Raw genomic sequence first — 18,038 nt, forward strand, 5'->3', positions numbered from 1 at the left:
TCTTCAGCTCAAGGCGAGCGCTCTACCACTTGAGCCACAGCACCATTTCCGGCTTTCTTCTTTTTGCTTATGTGGTGCTGAGGAATCGAACCCAGGGCCTCGAGCATGCAAGGCAAGTGCTCTACCACTGAGCCACCTTCTCAGCCCCATGTTTCACATTTCTTAAATAACATGAAAACACCCTCAGTATCAGCTGCCACCCTCTGGAAGGCCTTATCCTGAGTCTTTTAGCCTGCTGCACTTGTTGGCAATGAATCTATCATCTATGCATGCATTTTTGTTACCCTTCCTCTCTGCCTCTGCTTCTACAAAGATAAATATCTGTTAGTCTTACTTTGCCAGGAGTCTTACTAGCCATAATGGTGATGAGGAGTTTGTTGGCCTACCTTAGGCTCCTATCTTGCAGATGTAGACAGGAGGGCATACTCCTATAACACGATACTGTTTGCAACATCTGATGACCTCCCAGGCAGTCCCCTATGCCCAGCTTGAGCTGGTGCTGAATTTATTGTGCCTAAACATCAGGGCAGTGGTAGAGGCATTTCCCCACTACTTCTCTCCCAGGCTGCTTGTGCCAGCTGCAAATCCCTCGTGAGGCTGTTAGGTGTCTCTCTGTGGCAGATTCATTGTTCCATATTTTTATTTAATTACTTTTACAGCTTTTAGGATAAATCTAATTATCCATCTGTTATGCTACATTATGCCATTGCATATTCTTTCTCATTGTATGATACTTGTCAGCTTGACCTTGCCCTCTTCCAGTGTTCTTGCTTCTCCATATGGCTCTGTGCCACCTCCTCAGCAAATCCCATCACCAGCCGAAGTCCATCAGGTCCCAAGGCAGAGCTGAGTGTAACACTTAGATGAAGCAGTGTATGGTGGAACTTTGGGTATTAAAGGAGTGGGCTATGGTAACTTGACTGAGATCTGGAAAGTTGCATGGAGTTACAGAAAAGAAAGCAGAAGTTCTAGCATAAGGTTCCAATGTTCAGCCAGAAATATGATTAAGTTGAGCAACAGGTGTGGTCAGGCTAATATCTGTGATCGTCCATGACTTGGCCAGGTGATGCCTATTGTTAGGACTGAGTCACAGTTGGTTTTTTTTTTTTTTTTACATGGCACAGTCAGACATTTACTGGAGATTAAGAGTCACATGGAGGTCATTGGCCTCTCAATTTTTCCCCTGCTCCTGCCTAAAATTCTGTTAATGTGTTTGTTTGTTTGTTTATTGTCAGTCATGGGGCCTGAACTCTGGGCCTGGGTGCTGTCCCTCAGCTCTTCAGCTCAAGACTGGCACTCTATCACTTGAGCCAAAGCTCCACTTCCAGCTTTTTCTGCATATGTGGTGCTGAGGAATCGAGCCCAGAGCCTCAAGCATGCAAGGCAAGCGCTCTACCACTGAGCCACTTTCCCAGCCCTTTTTTAAACATTACTTTTCTTTCTATATAAAAGTGGATAGTCAACCGGGCGCTGGTGGCTCACGCCTGTAATCCTAGCTACTCAGGAGGCTGAAATCTGAGGATCCAGGTTCAAAGCCAGCCCGGGCAGGAGAGACCGTGAGACTCCTATCTCCAATAAACCACCAGAAAACCGGAAGTGGCGCTGTAGCTCAAGTGGTAGAGCGCTCGCCTTGAGCTGAAGAGCTGAAGGACAGCGCTCAGGCCCAGAGTTCAAGCCCCACGACCGACAAAAAAAAAAAAAAAAAACCAAAAAAAAAAAGTGGATAGTCCCAGGGGGGAGCTTCCCAGGAGTTATAAAACATCTCTGTATGTTCCTTTTCTCAAGCAGGGAAGAAATACAGGATTGAGAAAGATCTGGTCAAGGAATCAAACCAGAGAAGGGAAGGGGAACAGAAAGTAATCACCTTCAGGACATTAGCTGGCATCTCTCCTCTTCTGAGCTTGTTCAGTAGTAAGGTGCTTTGGAAGAAAAGGAGATTGTGTGCCCGAGCAATCCCCATTCAGCAATCCCCATTCCTAATTGCGGCTAGACATTCTAGATCTTAACCTAGATCTTACCTGGCCCAGCAGGTAAGGGACCTAGGTCTGGCTTCATCTCTTCATGTAACTATTTGTTGATTGCATACCAGGCATTGGGCTAAACTATCTCAAGGGAGGTTACAGATGAACAGGTGACAAGGCATAGTGTATGTCCTCAAGGGAGTTCAAGTCTTAGCAGGGAAGCAGACTTATGAATTTGACTGATGAAAACATTAAAGGAGAAAAGCCCTAGGTAGGGATATATCAGGGAGTCATGGTCCAGTTAATATGTATCTTTGTGGAGATAGTGTTTGGGGTAAAACTTGGAGGAGTAGGAAATAGCTAAAGATGGGAAGCATAATGAGCTTGGGGAAGGATACCCTAGGCACAAAGCAGGACAGATCACAACACATTTGAATTGAGACAATCAGTGGTAGAAGGAGTCATTTCCCACCACTTCCCCCATCATTTTGTCCTGCCAGGGTCCTTTTCAGTGGTTTTCCTGAATGGAAGCACTGATAGTGCTAGTGTCACTACCAGCAAATCATGTGACTTTGGGCCAGGAGAGGACATGAGTGTGGCCAGCAGGCTTTCTGTGATGAGTCACTTAAAGCCTCTGTGTTCTGTGCCTCACCTTCCAAGGTGCCCACAGCCTTTGGCAGGTTCTGCTTCCCTGGGATGACTCCTCCTCCTCCTCCCCCCACCCTGCCCCACCCCAGTTCACATTAAATGCCTTCCAACTTGGATATGGGCCCTGGCTAAAACTCATGACAGCCAGGTGGACAGGCCCTCCATTCTCTGTTCTAGATTGAGACTTGGCAGGCATCCAAGACTACAAGAGCAGCCCACAGGCTGTTGCTCTTCATGACTACTCTCTTGCTGCAGCCACATGGCCTCTTTAGTTGAGATTTTCTAACCAGAGCCTCTGGGTGACTTTCCACAATTTTCTCCTCAATGCAACAAGGAAGATTCAGTGACTAATTGCTGGTATTTTTTTCCTCAAGATTTTATATAGGCTGTCAGGTTAGGGAAGGGAAGAAGGCTCTAGTGCCACTCTTGGAAGGGGCTGCTATTTCCTGCTATTGCCATCATTAGATTGAGGCCTGTGTGGCATTGATGTCCACATTTTGTCTTTATTCTTGTATTTTTTTGATATTTCAACATTTGATTCTTTGAACATCTAACATCCCTTTTATGCTTCTCATCCCTCATAGAAGATTGTTGTATTTTGTCCCCCTCCGAAGCTGCGTTTTCTTTCTGTCAGATTTCTCACTTTCTTCTTTATTGTATTTTGATCAGTGTGGCCATGTAGGTCTGGATTTTATTGGGAGCTTTTCATCTTGTTGGCAGTGGCACTAACAGCCTGGGCTTCTTGCAAAAGATAGGCTCTGCCTCAGGTCTCTGAAGCAGGCCTTTCTCAGCCAGGACATAATAGAGCTCAGCTTGCTGTCTGTTCAGGAATACTCTCACCTGGTAGTTCTTAGACCAAAGCACACACCAGAAACATCTGGAAGGCTTGTTGAAATACATCTGGCCAAGCCTTCGCCCTTAAAGTTCTGATCCAGTAAGGCTGACTGGAAACCTGAAACTACAGTCCAGACACTACAGGTACCTAGCCAGGTTCTCCAGGACTTCTGAAGGCAGAAGAGCATTCTTCTGCCTTCTAGGCATTCTTCCCATTCTAGGTCAAGCTCTGAAGCTAAGTGATACACCACTTGTACAGTGATCCTCCACTTGCCCTGTCTCTTTTGCCATCCACTGCAGCAACTTTGGTGAAGTAGCTTGGCTTCTTGACACACAATAGAAACAAAATACATATGAGTTATTGACTTCTTACTAGAGGATTAGCTAAGCAATTGGTGGTATATGCCTACTAGAATGTAGGTCTCTTAGTTCTTGTTCTAGAATCTTGGGAACTCTACCCCTAATTAGCTATGTAACATTGAGGAAAATTCTGTTGCTTTCTGTGACTCAGTTTGTGAGTTAGTAAAATAGAGATAGCAATATTTGCCTCATTATGGGAATGCTGTGAAATGGGCATGCCAGAAGCCATCCTCATGGCTACGATAAGGCTGCCCTTATTTTTGTATTCTTTCACCAGAGACTCAGGAAACTATAGAGGATGTTTCACTACCCACCATACAGCACTGTCCAAGGCCATCAGTATAAGACTCACTCACTGGAAAGTCTTGCCGTTTGTGGTCCACCCTGGAGGAATGGCACAGGTGGATAGTATTTACCACTAAGGAGCCAAAGATGGCACAGTTGTGGATGGATTGGATCAGAGAGTGAAGTCTGACACCAGACAGAGTCCCTTTCACTGCTCAGCCCCACAGTAACTCCAGTAAGTTAGTTTTGAGAAAAATGGTCCAAGTCTGCCCTTTTGAGGTTTTTCTTCTTCCTTTCCTCCCCTTGACTTGGGGCACAGGTAGAAGTATCTGATGTCTTAAGTAGGCTGCCAGTGCCAATCATGCTAATAATATTGACCCAGCTGAAAAATAATGCTGGGTGTGTTAAATTCATTTAATCCACATAATAATTTATGAAATAATTCTCATTTTACAGATGAGGGATCTTGGCAAAAAATATGCTGATTAACCTGTCTCAATATCACACAGGAAGTTCAGAGTTTTGGAGGTATGGCTCAGTTGATAGAGTACTAGCCAATGAGTGAAAGCAGCAGATACCAAATTTGAGTCCTGGTCTCAGACATAAGAAAAAAAAAAAGAAAATGAGTTCAGGATTCAAACTCATATCTATCTTGTTATGGAGTCCATGATTTTTACCCTTGAGGCCAAGGGTTCAGGGGACATGGGACTTCTCTGTATATGCCTAGCATTGACCCATTGACAGGATCCCTTGTTTTTTGACTCAGAATCCAGCTTCTAGGACCATGCAAGTGCTCTGTTTTCCTTTGCACATTCCATAGAACCTAATACAAATCCTTATACAAAGAGTTACCATAAGTTCTGTTTAGTGTCTTGTCCCAGTAGAATAATTAATAACACCTCTTTTATTTAAATTTTTTTTGCCCATCCTGGGGCTTGAACTCAGGGCCTAGGCACTATCCTGAGCTTCTTTTGCTCAAGGATGGTACTCTTATCACTTGAGCCACAGCGCTACTTCTGGCTTCTTCTGTTTATGTGGTACTGAGGAATCGAACCCAGAGCTTCATGTATGCTAGGCAAGCACTCTACTACTAAGCCCCACACCTTTTTTCTTGTCTAGCTTGGACAATAAATTATGTGGTCACCCTGACTAGTCCTCCCAGCAAAGGGGCAGTAACATTTTAATAGGGGACCCTGTAAGACAGAATTATCTGTACGACTCAAAAAAAAAAAAAGAATCCCAGATGGTAAAAATTTTAAGCATTTTTATAGCCATTGGGAAAAAGAAATTAAAGATTCTTGCTCAGCACCCCACTCACTTACCCTAGATTACACTTATAGACTGCATGGCCATCGGGCTTTCACTTAGATTCGCAGAGCAAGGGAAGTATCTGGCAAGCCAGCACAGGGGAATGAATATTATTGTTTTCAACCCCTATTCTGAAGGAAAAAACAGATTGACCCTGTTTATAGAACTACCCTCAACCCCAGGTGAGACCCTGGGCGAATCTTCCCAGTGCCTTCCTTTCCAGGGTTCTGATCATCTCAGGTCCTCCCTAGCTGTCTCTGCGAGAGCCAGGACCAGGCTCCTGCCCAGGCATAGAGTGCACTAGTAACATTTAGGCTGTGCCTTTCCCCATTTGTAAGCAACTGAAAACTGCTGTGCATATGTCAGTTCACAGTTGGACTGGTCTAATGGTTCTTTTCTTTTAAGTTGCAATCTAAAATTCAGCCAGACAGTCTGTAACAAGCACTAAATTGTCAAGCCTTTTGTTTCCTTTGCTATTCGGCTGTAGAGATTTTGTGTTTGATTCAACAACAATTGCTGAATTTTAAACAAACCATTTACATTTGAGTGTTACTATTTTATGTGTCTTAACTTTTTTTCTGTGGCATTAGAATGATTCCAACAGAAGGCTTTTTAATGATTTATCAAAAACAGTTAAAAGGGCTTGTGGAAGGTGATTCTTAACATTTTGTTTGAAAAAAAATTTTTTTATCTGCCTTAAGTTGAGTAAAATACATAAGGAATTTTAGCCTTCCTCCTTGTATCTTAATGACTTTGGATTTTGCCAAGGCTATTTTTCTATAAACCTTCTATTGCCTAGTAACTCCCTCCACCCATCACTGTTGTCTGTTAATTTTGCCTAATAGGGGTAGGAACTATTTTCATTCTTTGCTCTGGCCCCAAGATATTTACCTGAAGACCTTCTGCATTCCTGACCAATTATTATTTGTCAACCAACTGAGTGAACAAAAAGCCTCAGACAAATAGCATGTTCATAAGTAAAATCATCCATCATTCTGTCTCTGGATGTTATAAGTAATTGGGACTTTTCCCCAGTTGTTGGAGTTTTGCAGAATGGAAAGTGTTCCCTTTCTAGGCCTTGGTTTGAGCACCAGGTAAGTCAGGGTTTCAGTGGTACAGCACTTGTCTAACATATGCAAGACTCTGTGCTTGACCAAAACAACAAAAGGTATTAGGAAAGATCAAGTGGAGAAAAGGAGAAAAAGAAGGCAGAGCCCTCAACAAATCAGAGCAGGCTCTAATCATTGTTGCAGAGGTTCTCCATGTAACACTGAGCAGGGTTGGAGAAATGAGGAGCAGGACCATGGGGATTTAGAGTTTTAGTGTGAGTATGAAAGTTTCTTTGGAATGTATTTGTTCTGTCCTGTTTGGGATTTATGGTGGGGTATCCTTCTGATGCCAACAGTCCTGCACTTCCAGATAAGGTCAAGGGTGAAGTTTTCCTGAGAACCAGGAGGGGTCCCTGGGGAGCAGGGAGGCCATGGGGCAACACTGATTAATGTGAACAAAGCAGATTCCCATCAAAAAGAATCCCTGTATCTTTCTTACCTGAGCCAGGCTGCAGTGGAGTCTGCAGTTTCCCTCCTGTGGTGGAAAACCAGTGAAGCTACCAGGGGCAGGAAACCCATCTAGTGGGAGCTGTGAGACCATCCATGTGACAGGCTGCTAGATGACCAGGCCATGTTGATCTTCCCTCATGGAAAACTGTGTACCTGCGTACTGAGCTTGCCTCCTAGAACATTTAATTGTTTATAAAGAACCTTTCAAATACCAATGATGCAAAATATTTGGATGGTTCGCCATATTGTTAACCATATTTAAACTGTCAGAAACCTTAAATATTTGAGCAAAACCTCAGCAAACAAAGGATATTTTGGGGCTTGTTATGTACGTTGTACAGCAGAGAAATTTGTAGTCTATACGACTTCCAAATCCTGTAAATGAAGCAGTTTAGTGTTGTCATTTTCAGTTATAGAACATCCCACGATCATTGCCTTTTCTTTTGCTACTAAGAGATGGCTCATTCATAAACATTTCTACAGTTGTGTGACAGAAGCAAAATAAGCCCAACTTGATTTCATGGCTGTGACTAAGGAAATTAGTTTCACACATTGAGATCTGTCATGTTTATCAAGTTTATTAGAACATAGAGAGGCAGAGAGGATAAGGAGGTTGGAGGGCAGCATTTGGTTTCCCAACACACACCTCAAAACTGATTAGAGAGAAAGGTCTAGAAGTTGTGAAGCTCAACCCAGAGCCACTCAAGGGCCTGCTGACAGGGTGCACTACCTGAAGATTGGAGCCTGTACATTGCTCAGGCAGTATCCCTGGAAATTGTCTTGCTCTGAGAGATCTAGCTTACGTGGCTCTCCCCCAGCTCCCAGCACATGTGATACGGGTGACCTAAAATCACATCTTCTCTGTGCTCTCTATAAACTTGATAAATTTCAGTGTGCAAAAAATTTCCCATATGCTTTAGTCTAAATTTCTTTCTGCTTAACCTTGTTACTCCTACTTTTCCTCCCTCACACTGCCTGAAACAATTACACAGACATTATTTGAATAATTATAGGCCACATATAATTCTCTTTAGCCTTCTGTCTTCCATGTTCCCTACCCTGTGGTCTCCCTTTAGCCCATCCTAATTAGCTTCTTTGATCCTTCCTCCCAGTTCTCTCCTTCTAGCTTGTTAATTACATTTCTCCCCCATGAATTAATTCTTTCTGTACTACCTTTGTCTATCTAGCCAGGGGAACTGAGAAGTAAAATCTAGGGCCACTCTGAGAGAGTCACCCTTAACAAGTAGCCCCAACCATGTTTGAGAAGGTTGAAAAAAAAACCTGGCATTCTATCTCTTAGCAGAAAAGAAAAAATGATTTTTTGTAGTATAAGACAACTATTTTAATGGTCAGTATTTGCTAGAAAATTGATATAAGTTTATTGTTGTGATTGATCCTTTTAGCCACACCCCTAAGCCCCGTTTGCTCTCAGCTAGGTTCTCAGTGGTTCACAGGACAGCTGGGTATTCCTGCTGTGCTTCCCATGTAGTAGGTGGCATGACAGGCACAGGCCACTGCACCCAGCATTTTATTGATTGAGATGGGGTTTTATGAACTTTTTCTGCCCAGGGTGGCATCAAACTATAATGCTCCTAATTTTGGCCTACTGAGTAGCTAGGATTCCTAGTTTGAGTCACCACATCTAGCATATATTTTTTGTAGTGGGGATTAAACTCAGGGCCTTGCTATTTAGGTTTTTTGAGACAAGTTCTTGTTATGTAGCCCAGACTAGGCTTGAACTCGATCTTCCTGCCTCTGGAGTGTTGGGATTACAGGCCTATGTCATCCTGCCTGGCTTATTATATATCACCTTTCATCATCCACAATAATCTGGTGAAATGAATGTTGTTATTAATCCCATTTAACTTGAAGAAACTAAACTTGGAGGTTTATTAACTCTAGCTTACAAACAGTAGAACTAGATGTTGGTCTAGAACTTGGACTTGGCTTCTGGTCTTTGATTGCAGAGCAGAGCCTCTTTATTTACCCACTAGGTTTGAAGTACAAATCATTAGCTTTTAGTCTATCAAAAGACCACCCACCCACCCAACCTTCAGTTACTGCCAGCTTCTACTCTCACTACAGAGGAGGCCTTCAGCAGTGAAAGAAAAAGGAGCAACTGGTGCAGGCACAAACTGGTGTGGTACTAGGTGTATCTGAGCTGATAGAAATCTGCTTCTACGAAAAACTGTTCGGATAAATTCTTGAATTGTTTGAATTTCAAACTCACTTTTCTGACAATTTCATCTCTCAAGTTAAAGAAGCAATAAAGGAAAAAAAACCTCACTGAAATCATTGTGAGAAGAAAGAAGGATTTGTTTGGTGAAGTGAGCTTTGGGGAAACCTTAGCAGAAAGTGTCTGTGATTAGAGAAATGGGAGAATGTGAAAGTCTCTGACTCTGAGTTTTGAGGAAAGCAGATTTTTAGGAGGTCCTAGAAAAAGTAGATAGGATTCTGAACAAGAGCTATGACTCATAGTCTGAAAAATGAAATGTGCCTAATAGAGCCACAAGTGATTACTGCAGAATCAATAAAGGAGATACCTAAAAAAGACCCGCAGGCTACATGAGAAACAATCAAAATTTTCTTTAAGAGAAAAAGAAGGGACCTGTAACAAAGAACAAGCAGAGAGGAAAGGGACAAACCTCTGAGAACACTGTTAGGAATACCAGATAGGTGAGCTGGAGATGCTATGAGCAGCAAAAGAGGACCCAGGCCGCTGATGTTCAGAGCGAAAGAAATGGCATGGAAGGAGTTAGGCCATCTGCTTCAGTCAGACAATGACATGGAGCTGGTATTCTCCCTTCTTGCTCTGTTTTGCCCCTGCCTTCTCTTTAAGGAGAATGGACTTCTGATGAACCATATGGCTAAGAAGAATTACAGACCCAGAATGAGAAAGGTATGACCAAGCCACTGCTTCCTTAAATTAGGGCCTGAAAAGTCAAATACTAACTGTGAGTTTAAGAATGTCATGAGAAGAGCTGGGCGCTGGTGGCTCACGTCTGTAATCCTAGCAACTAAGGAGGCTGAGATCTGAGGATTGCAGTTCAAAGCCAGCCCAGGCAGGAAAGTCCATGAGACTATTATCTCCAATAAACCACTAGAAAACCAGAAGTGGTGCTATGGCTCAAATGGTAGAGCACTAGCCTTGAGCTGAAGAGCTCAGGCACAGTTCCCAGGCTCCAAGTTCTAGCCCCACCACCGACCAAAAAAAAAAAAAAAAGAATATCATGAGAAATTTTGTGTATGTATGTGTGTGTGTGTGTTTATGTATGCAGTTGTTATGGAATTATGGGATTTAGAAAGGGACAAGTCAGGATAGGCAACTGCTTTAGTTTTGGAAATACTGCAAGTATTTTAGATGTGTTAACTATTTCTGAAGAGAAGAGGTAATGGCTTAGAGCTAGCACAGGTTTTATAAAATATATGTGTCATAGAGTAGTTGCATGATTAAATCTATTCATCTTCTTTTCTCCCTATCTCTCTTTCTCATAAGAAGAACATATCAATCTTAATTTAAAACAAACAAAAAACAACTTGATGAGTTGCTAAAAGCAAACACATCCATATAGTCACTATTTGGGTTCAGAAACACAACATTGTTAGCACCCCAGGAACCCCCTCATTTTCCTTTCCACTTCTAATTTCCTTTTATGGAAAGATTTGTTAGTCTGGGAGATAAGGCCAATGATAGAACCACGGAAGTCTGTATTTCAGGAAAACATTTGACAGAATCTCCTAATACTATAATGAAGACCCACTGCTGATTAATTCAAGGAAATTAGAGAGTTGAGATGATTATATCCCATAGACTAAATAAGAATCCACAAATTCATACTGATGCAAGTTAGTGAATAAGAAAAATTTGTTATTTGAAGTAGAGTGCTAGCAGATAGAGAAGCGATAGAATTTAGGTCATCATCATTTGACAGTCTCACTAATAATTAGGCAATAATGTTAAAACTAGTGAGTGAACATTTGATTTTTTTGGGGGGGGGTCCGGTCGTGTGGCCTGAACTCTGAGCCTGGGTGCTGTCCCTCAGCTCTTCAGCTCAAGGCTAGCGCTCTACCACTTGAGCCACAGTGCCACTTCCGGCTTTTTTCTTTTTGTGTATGTGGTGCTGAGGAATCGAACCCAGGGCCTCTGGCATGCAAGGCAAGCACTCTACCACTGAGCCACCTTTCCAGCCTGTGAGTGAACATTTGATAAGGAGCAGGCTGGCATACTATCTCAAACTCCATACAAAATATTTATTTCAAAGGAATATTTTCATTATAGTGGCAAATCTGGCAGTTACCTTCACAACCAAGATTTCCAAGTGAATTTGACCAGTCTTGAGGCTGGTTGACAGCATATGTCCCCTGACATGATGTACTGAGAAAGAAACAGTATTGTTTTATGGTATTCCTGCCAAAATGCATAACCACAGTCTAATCATGAGAACACATTAGACAAACCCAAACTGAGGTATATTCTACAAGTGGCTCACACTCTTAAATATCAAGGTCTTGTAAGATAAGACAGTACTGAGGAGGAGTTCCAGACTAAAGGAGATGTGCTACTATCTGCATTGTGCGGACCTTGGACCCAAATTATTTTTCTGAAAAGGACATTATTGGAATCAATTATTGTGTTAAGGAAAGGAATATTCACCTCACTTAGATATGTCATGAGGCCTTGTAAGAGAGCACATCCTTTTGATGTGAGTCCAGTGTCCTGTTGACATGCAAGGAGTTCTCTGGGCTGGATGGCTGGTGGGTACAAGTACTGCATGATTTTACCTGAACCTTTTGCTAGCTCCTGTCTAACCTCTGCCTTATTTCCCATTCCAGACCTCTGCAAGGGCAATCTTTTCTCATTTTTCTTCTTTTCAATTGAATCACACTCACTTTTCAGTACTTATTCTGATTTTCCCCTGAACATAGTTATATACATACCACAGTGGCTCTGTGATCTATATAGTGGCACAGTATCCCACATTCAATGTACTCCTTTTGCTATCTCAAAATTTCTAATAATCTTCTAACAAAGTACCTTACATTTTTATTGCACTTGAATATAAAAATTGAAAATTATATAAAATCTGAATATAAAAACTGAAAAAGAAGCAACGCATCTTAAATAACAAGGATGGAGAATGTCAGGCTCCGGACCTATGTCGGGAAGTATTCTTAACGTGTCCCTGGCCCAGTCTGGCTACCCCCTAAAGCCATTTCTTCTACTCCGCCCCTTTCCAGCACATGCTCAGCTTAGCTAAAATATGACTTTGGACCCTTAGCAGATTGCCCATAATGCTGTCACCCTAACCTAAACTGTTTGGTTTTTGCAAATGCAATCACTTCTCATTTCTACAATCTACTCCCATCCTCCTTGCATGCCTGTCCCTAAGATTTACAGAGTAGCAGCTGCTGTGGTCCCTCTTCACACAGACAGCTGAGTTGCCCGCTGATTGTGAACATCCCAGTAATCCAAGTACTAATGGTATTTATTCAGCCCGGCTGGCTTAGCCCTGAACAAGGTTTATTCTCATTTATCGTGTCTGAGATGAGCTACGTTCTTAATATCTCTCTGTTGACTTTGAGTACATCAGCATCACTGATGTCACGGAGAACCAAGCCAGGATCCTGCCTTTCTCCATTCAGATACCCAGCTGTCAGGGCACTCATCATCTGACAACAGGATGGGCCCTTTCCAGGCCTGGTCTGAAGCTCTCTGGTCCAGAACCTCTAGGCTGAAGAGGGATAGAGCTGGTATGTGTGTGGTTGAGACATCTGTGTTCTCTAGGATATCATCAGCCCTTTGTATAGCAACCTCACTACAATTACAGTCTTTTAACCACAGAATTGACTAGCGTTTTGGCATCAATTAGCCATTCTGTCTTTAACCCAAGGTTGTCTGAGCTCTGTCTCCCCTTTCAGGAAGTCATCAATAGATTTGCCCCAGGTCATCAGCTATTATTAACAGTATTTTCACTAAAGATCTTCCAGGAGCTTTATATATCCTTAGGCCTCACTTTGATTGTTTAAGAATCTCCCTCCACTCACACAACCATGAACACTGAAGGTTAAGCTGCTTAGAGGAGAGGGTCTGTTTCTGGGGGTAGGATGATATCTGGCAGATTGAACGGGAAAACCCCAGCTTATTTTCCCTGCCTGGATAGACAGAGGACTAGCCATCTGTAAACTCAGGCCTGGTCTTTCCCATCCTCTTCCCTCAACCCTTCCACTGGGAAGCATGAACTAATAATTAAATAACTAATTAATTAATAGGTAATAGCTAATTAAGCCAATTAATAACTATACACATTAATAAAAATATAAATAATAAATAAGTGAATAAAACAGTAAATCTAAATAAAACTAATAATAAATAATTAACTTAGGTCATAAGAACCCTGAAGTGAGTTTCAGACTTAGTATATACACCTTATTTAAGTTCATTGTATAAAAAAGGCCAGTCTGTGCTCTGCCATAGGTCCACATGGGGCTCATAGCCTGTTTTATTCCCCTAACCCTTTAGGACTTTGCTGCAGGAAAGAGAAGTGGGTTTTATTGTCTATGGAAAGTGGTTTCGGCAATTTATGCAAGATCTTCAGGCTTTACACCTCCTGTGTTCGAAATGTATAATCTCCTACTCTAAATAGATTTCCCTTCTTTGGGAAAGATTGGAGTATGTCTGAGGAGCAGAGGCTGTGGTTGGCATTGCTGCAGGTAGCTCCTGGCTCACACTGGCCTACTTTTGGAAGAAGAGAACCTAACTTCTCTCTGTTCTGTTTCCAGTGTATAAATGGAAGAGTTTTGGTTACTTAACCCTGGGCAATTTACTGAGGCCATGATGCTGGGTTCTGTGATGGATTTTGCTTGCTGTTTTGAGGGGGCCTTGTCTCCACTACTTCAAGTGCCCTTGGAGATGAAGCTCCTCAGAGGTGCTCCTAAGGCTGTGTTATTGGACCTTGAAGACCCCCCCCCCTTCTTTAAGAGGCAGCATTTGACATTTGTGTGAATTTTAATGTGTGGGTTTCTTCTCTTACTAGATCCTGCTTGTTATAGGTGAGCATTCCTCAATTACATGATGACAGAGACAGCGCTAGTTAGCTCACATAATGATGAAGCAGCTACTTTTCTTAATTTGTGAGTCATGGGAGAGGGTTCACTCCCAGGTCCCCTACATTGGGCTACCTGCCTGTCTGTATAGAAGAGCTGTCGGCCTCTCATGCCCTGGGATTCCAGCTCCCTCCAGACTGTTCAGATACAAAGGCAGAATTGTCATGGGATGTGCAATATTCTCCCTTTCTGGTAAGGAGATGCTAAGATTGCAGAGAGACAAAGCTTCCATTCTGCAACAGGAAAACTTGGGTTGCACCTGCTAAGTCTGCTCTCAACCTTAGAGCTGGTTCCTGGTAGGAAGATAAGGTGCAGGCCATGTCTGAGAATGACCTGGCCCCTCATCACTCGATGTAGCCAGCTTTGAGGGAGCACTTGCTACATGTCAGGCCTCTCCTGTGGGCAGCAGTGCAGTTCACTGCCTGCCTTTCCCTTCTTTTTCTGAACTCTGGACCAGGAATCACCTCTCTCTAATTAGTCTTTGCTTCCCTATGCCCTGCTGCCCTGTTTGGGATGCTAGAAGGCCACTTGGTTAGGGGTTTGAGGTATAAAGGAACAGGTGCTTTGGGGCTTCCAGAAAGTTTGTTGGCCCTGCCTAAGTAGGAAAACTAGCGTCTCCCAGAGACTGTGGTAGACTGGCACCCTTTGGCACCTTCTACTTTCTGGGATTTCACCAGTGGTTTGCTGAGTCAAGGACTCCTGAGCTTGCCTGAGAACCTGACTACATAGGTCTTTATACCTAGTGCATGCTCCTTAATCATTAATGTGATCTTACTAAGCAAGGAACCATCTTGCTGGAGTTGCTACCCATGGCCTGGCAACTGCCTAATAGAAGGCCTTTCTTTCATCCAGAGGGACTAGGCATGAAATATTTGTGCCTGGGGCATCACTTCCACCAGCAAGCCAGGGTTTTTAGTGTTTTAGTAGTGTTGACACATCCATGATTGTATACATGTGTGAGGCGCTGTACAATGTGTCAGGCTTCTTCTGGGCATGGAGGGTCTGGGAAAAAAGGGAGATGCTGGGTAGTCTTGTGTGAAGATCTGCTTTGGAGCTTCAGAGGCATCATGGAGTTCATGCTTTCCACCATCCTTCCTTCTATCTGCCATCTGTACTAGGGAGAAGAAGGGGCCCCTGCCCTGGCCTCCAGGAGCTCAACACTTAGAGGGGACAGTGCCATTAGTCACTGCCTCCCAGTGCATGTCATGCCTGGGGTCCCAGGAGAAGGACCATACAACACTGGCATGGAGCACTGAGCCAGCTTCTGGTAGTAGGGACCCTTAGTCACACCTCTGAATGCCATCTCTGTGTGAGGAGGACCTTCTGGTGGTAGAGGTGATGCACCTTCTAGATCATCCAGCCCACTTGCTGCTAGGGAGTAGCCAGCTGGCATGAGCCTGTAGCTCAGGTCCATACTCATTCATCTGTTTTGCTGGTGGGAACTGCCCTTTATGCTCCTTGCCTTTCTCTAGGGATGGCAAGTGGTGTCAGCTCCATAGCCGCCCCTCCTCCCCCGATCATTAGTCCATGCAGAATGGTCATGCTTTCCTGTGTTTTCCTCCCCCAGCAATCCAAAGGTCCAGGTGGAAGCCATTGAAGGGGGAGCCCTGCAGAAGCTACTGGTCATCTTGGCTACAGAACAGCCTCTCACTGCCAAAAAGAAAGTAAGTTTCTGCTCCTCCCTACTGTCTGTGCCTGGCACACCTGTGAGGCCTGAAAGGAAAGGCTCCTTTCCATGCATGCCATCCTTTGGGGCTCGATGGCATAGGGAAACTCAGACTCAAAGCAGATGGCAGTATGCATGGTGCCTGGAGACCTGAGTGCAGCTGTCGCAGGGTGGCCTTCAGCCCTATCTCCAGGTTCCTGCCCTGCACTTCCTTTTGTCCACCATTTGCCATATCTGGGATCAACCTGGGCTCACCGTCCTGGGTTATGGGGTGTAGCTGGACCCATAGCTGTTGGGGAAGGGGAAGAATGAGCTGAATACATCACTGGGACAAACCTAACTACTTCTTTGGACCTTGGAGCAGATCCAGCTCTGTGTGACCCTCATGTGTGCTTCTCAGGTCTTGTTTGCACTATGTTCTCTGCTGCGCCACTTCCCCTATGCCCAGCAACAGTTCCTGAAACTGGGGGGACTGCAGGTCCTCAGGAGTCTGGTGCAAGAGAAGAGCACAGAGGTGCTGGCTGTGCGCATAATCACCCTGCTCTATGACCTGGTCACTGAGAAGGTGAGTGCTGGGGCCTACCCTGCTTCCCCTCACTTTGCTATCTTCGCTGGATGTTTGCCTCTTGCTGTTTAACGTAGGCCCCTTTCCAAATCTTTTTCATCTGTCTTTTTGCTCAGATGAATAGATGGATAAACAAACAGGTGGTGGACTTCCACATCGGGGAAGATTCCTATAGGATATTTCATCTCAGCTGAAACTGATGGCTGGTATGGGGAATGGAGGTGCTTTCTGTGATCAGAGCTAAGGGCTCAGGAAGGAGTCAGTGTGACTGAAGGCAGAGAATTGTGGTGCTGCGGAGCAGGGGGTGCAGCTTTGAAGCCTAGGAATCATCAGAGCAGCCAGGAGACCAAGGAGCAGATTGGGAATGCTGACTTTTAGCATTCTAGAAACCCAGAGGTGCTTCATCTGGAGCTTTAGCTCTGGACAAGAGGTTCAGAATGGCTTCACTTGAGAGCACTAGGGACCCCAGGCTTGCCACCTGTGAGGAGACTCTTTGTCCATCCCATTTGGGTCTTTGTAAGCCTGAGAAGCATCTTAATTAAGGGAGAGAGAGAGAAGAAAGGAGGAGCAGCCAGACCTGGATTCCTCACTCAGCTACTGTAGAGATCCTTGGGCAGGGCACTTAGCTGCTCCCCAGAACAGCTGGCTGCCGGTTGGTGGAGCAGGGCCAGAGAGAGCTGAACCTTTGGGAAGCTGCTGCCTCCATTTTACCTAGTATGTGCTCTGCTCTACTCCTCATAGCCCATCATCTTTCCCAGCAGAGGACTGGGATATGTCTCACTACCCTGCTCTGTCAGTCTCTCCCCTGCCTGCCTCAGCCTGTCTTGTCTCACAGCCTGCTTCTGGTCTCTCCCAGTCCAAGCTGTAGAAACCCAGATTCTCAGAACAGCAGGCAGCCATGTGGTACTCAGAGCCAATTAATAAGGCTTGGGCACAGTTAACATTCTGACAGCGGGCCAGCGGGCCCGGAGGAAAACATGTACATTGGCATTTTCTGGGAGAATCGGATCCTTTTTCTCTGGTGTGCCCCTATATCCCTTACATTGCCAGAACACTACCCCTGAGGACGGTTCATCAAAGCTGCCCTGAGCCCTGAGTCCCAGAAACCTGCCTATGGGGGAGGTTGGTATCTTCTCAGTAGAAGGAACCTGGTATTGTCATCGAGAACAGTACAAACATGGTCATCCTCCTCAAGAGAGGTCAGAGTTCCAGCCAGAGGGCTTCATGGCTACTGGTACTTGAGGCCATCAGAGGTCACTGCTCTTGTGTTTGCTTAGGAAGACAAACCAGGCCAAACCTGGGATCCATAGCTGCCTGTGGGTGAAAATGTCAGCTGCCTACAGAGGTGCTATGTATCCTAAAAGCATTAGCGTGGGGATATGGCAACTGAACCAAAAAAATCCTATGGGAAGTATGTGCTACCCATTTGAGAGTTGGTCAGAACCCAGGCTTCTTTTTTATATAATCTTTTTTAATTGAGATTAGTTGGTTACATAAATTTCACAGTAATGTGAAATAGTGATTCTTAATTAAAGTCACAAACACATTTTAACCTTCACAAGGCAAATTGTCATTTTCATGGTCTATAAAGTTTGTGAATTCTATGCGCTTTTGAAAATACAACTATTTCTTCCACATCAGGTGATATTTACATTTCTTTCCTTTTGCTTAGTATAAGCTGTTTCCCTCTCATTCCCTCCCTCCCATTGGTGCCTTTGAGTTGCTTAGTTCATTTTCATCTACGTCCA

General features: G+C 44.0%; 1 protein-coding gene across 3 annotated transcripts in view; it reads left to right on the top strand.

The window, feature by feature from the left end:
- Window positions 1-18,038, top strand: part of Sil1 (SIL1 nucleotide exchange factor) — a 278,466-nt gene that overhangs the window by 257,248 nt on the left and 3,180 nt on the right. For all 3 annotated transcript variants that reach the window (XM_013020449.1, XM_013020448.1, XM_013020447.1), the window contains 2 exons: window positions 15,627-15,723; window positions 16,126-16,290. In XM_013020449.1, coding sequence (XP_012875903.1) covers window positions 15,627-15,723; window positions 16,126-16,290 — 262 coding nt within the window. The remainder of the gene's footprint in view (window positions 1-15,626; window positions 15,724-16,125; window positions 16,291-18,038) is intronic.

The sequence above is a fragment of the Dipodomys ordii genome, unplaced genomic scaffold (genome assembly GCF_000151885.1).
Source record: "Dipodomys ordii isolate 6190 unplaced genomic scaffold, Dord_2.0 Scaffold50, whole genome shotgun sequence".
Lineage (NCBI taxonomy): Eukaryota > Metazoa > Chordata > Mammalia > Rodentia > Heteromyidae > Dipodomys > Dipodomys ordii.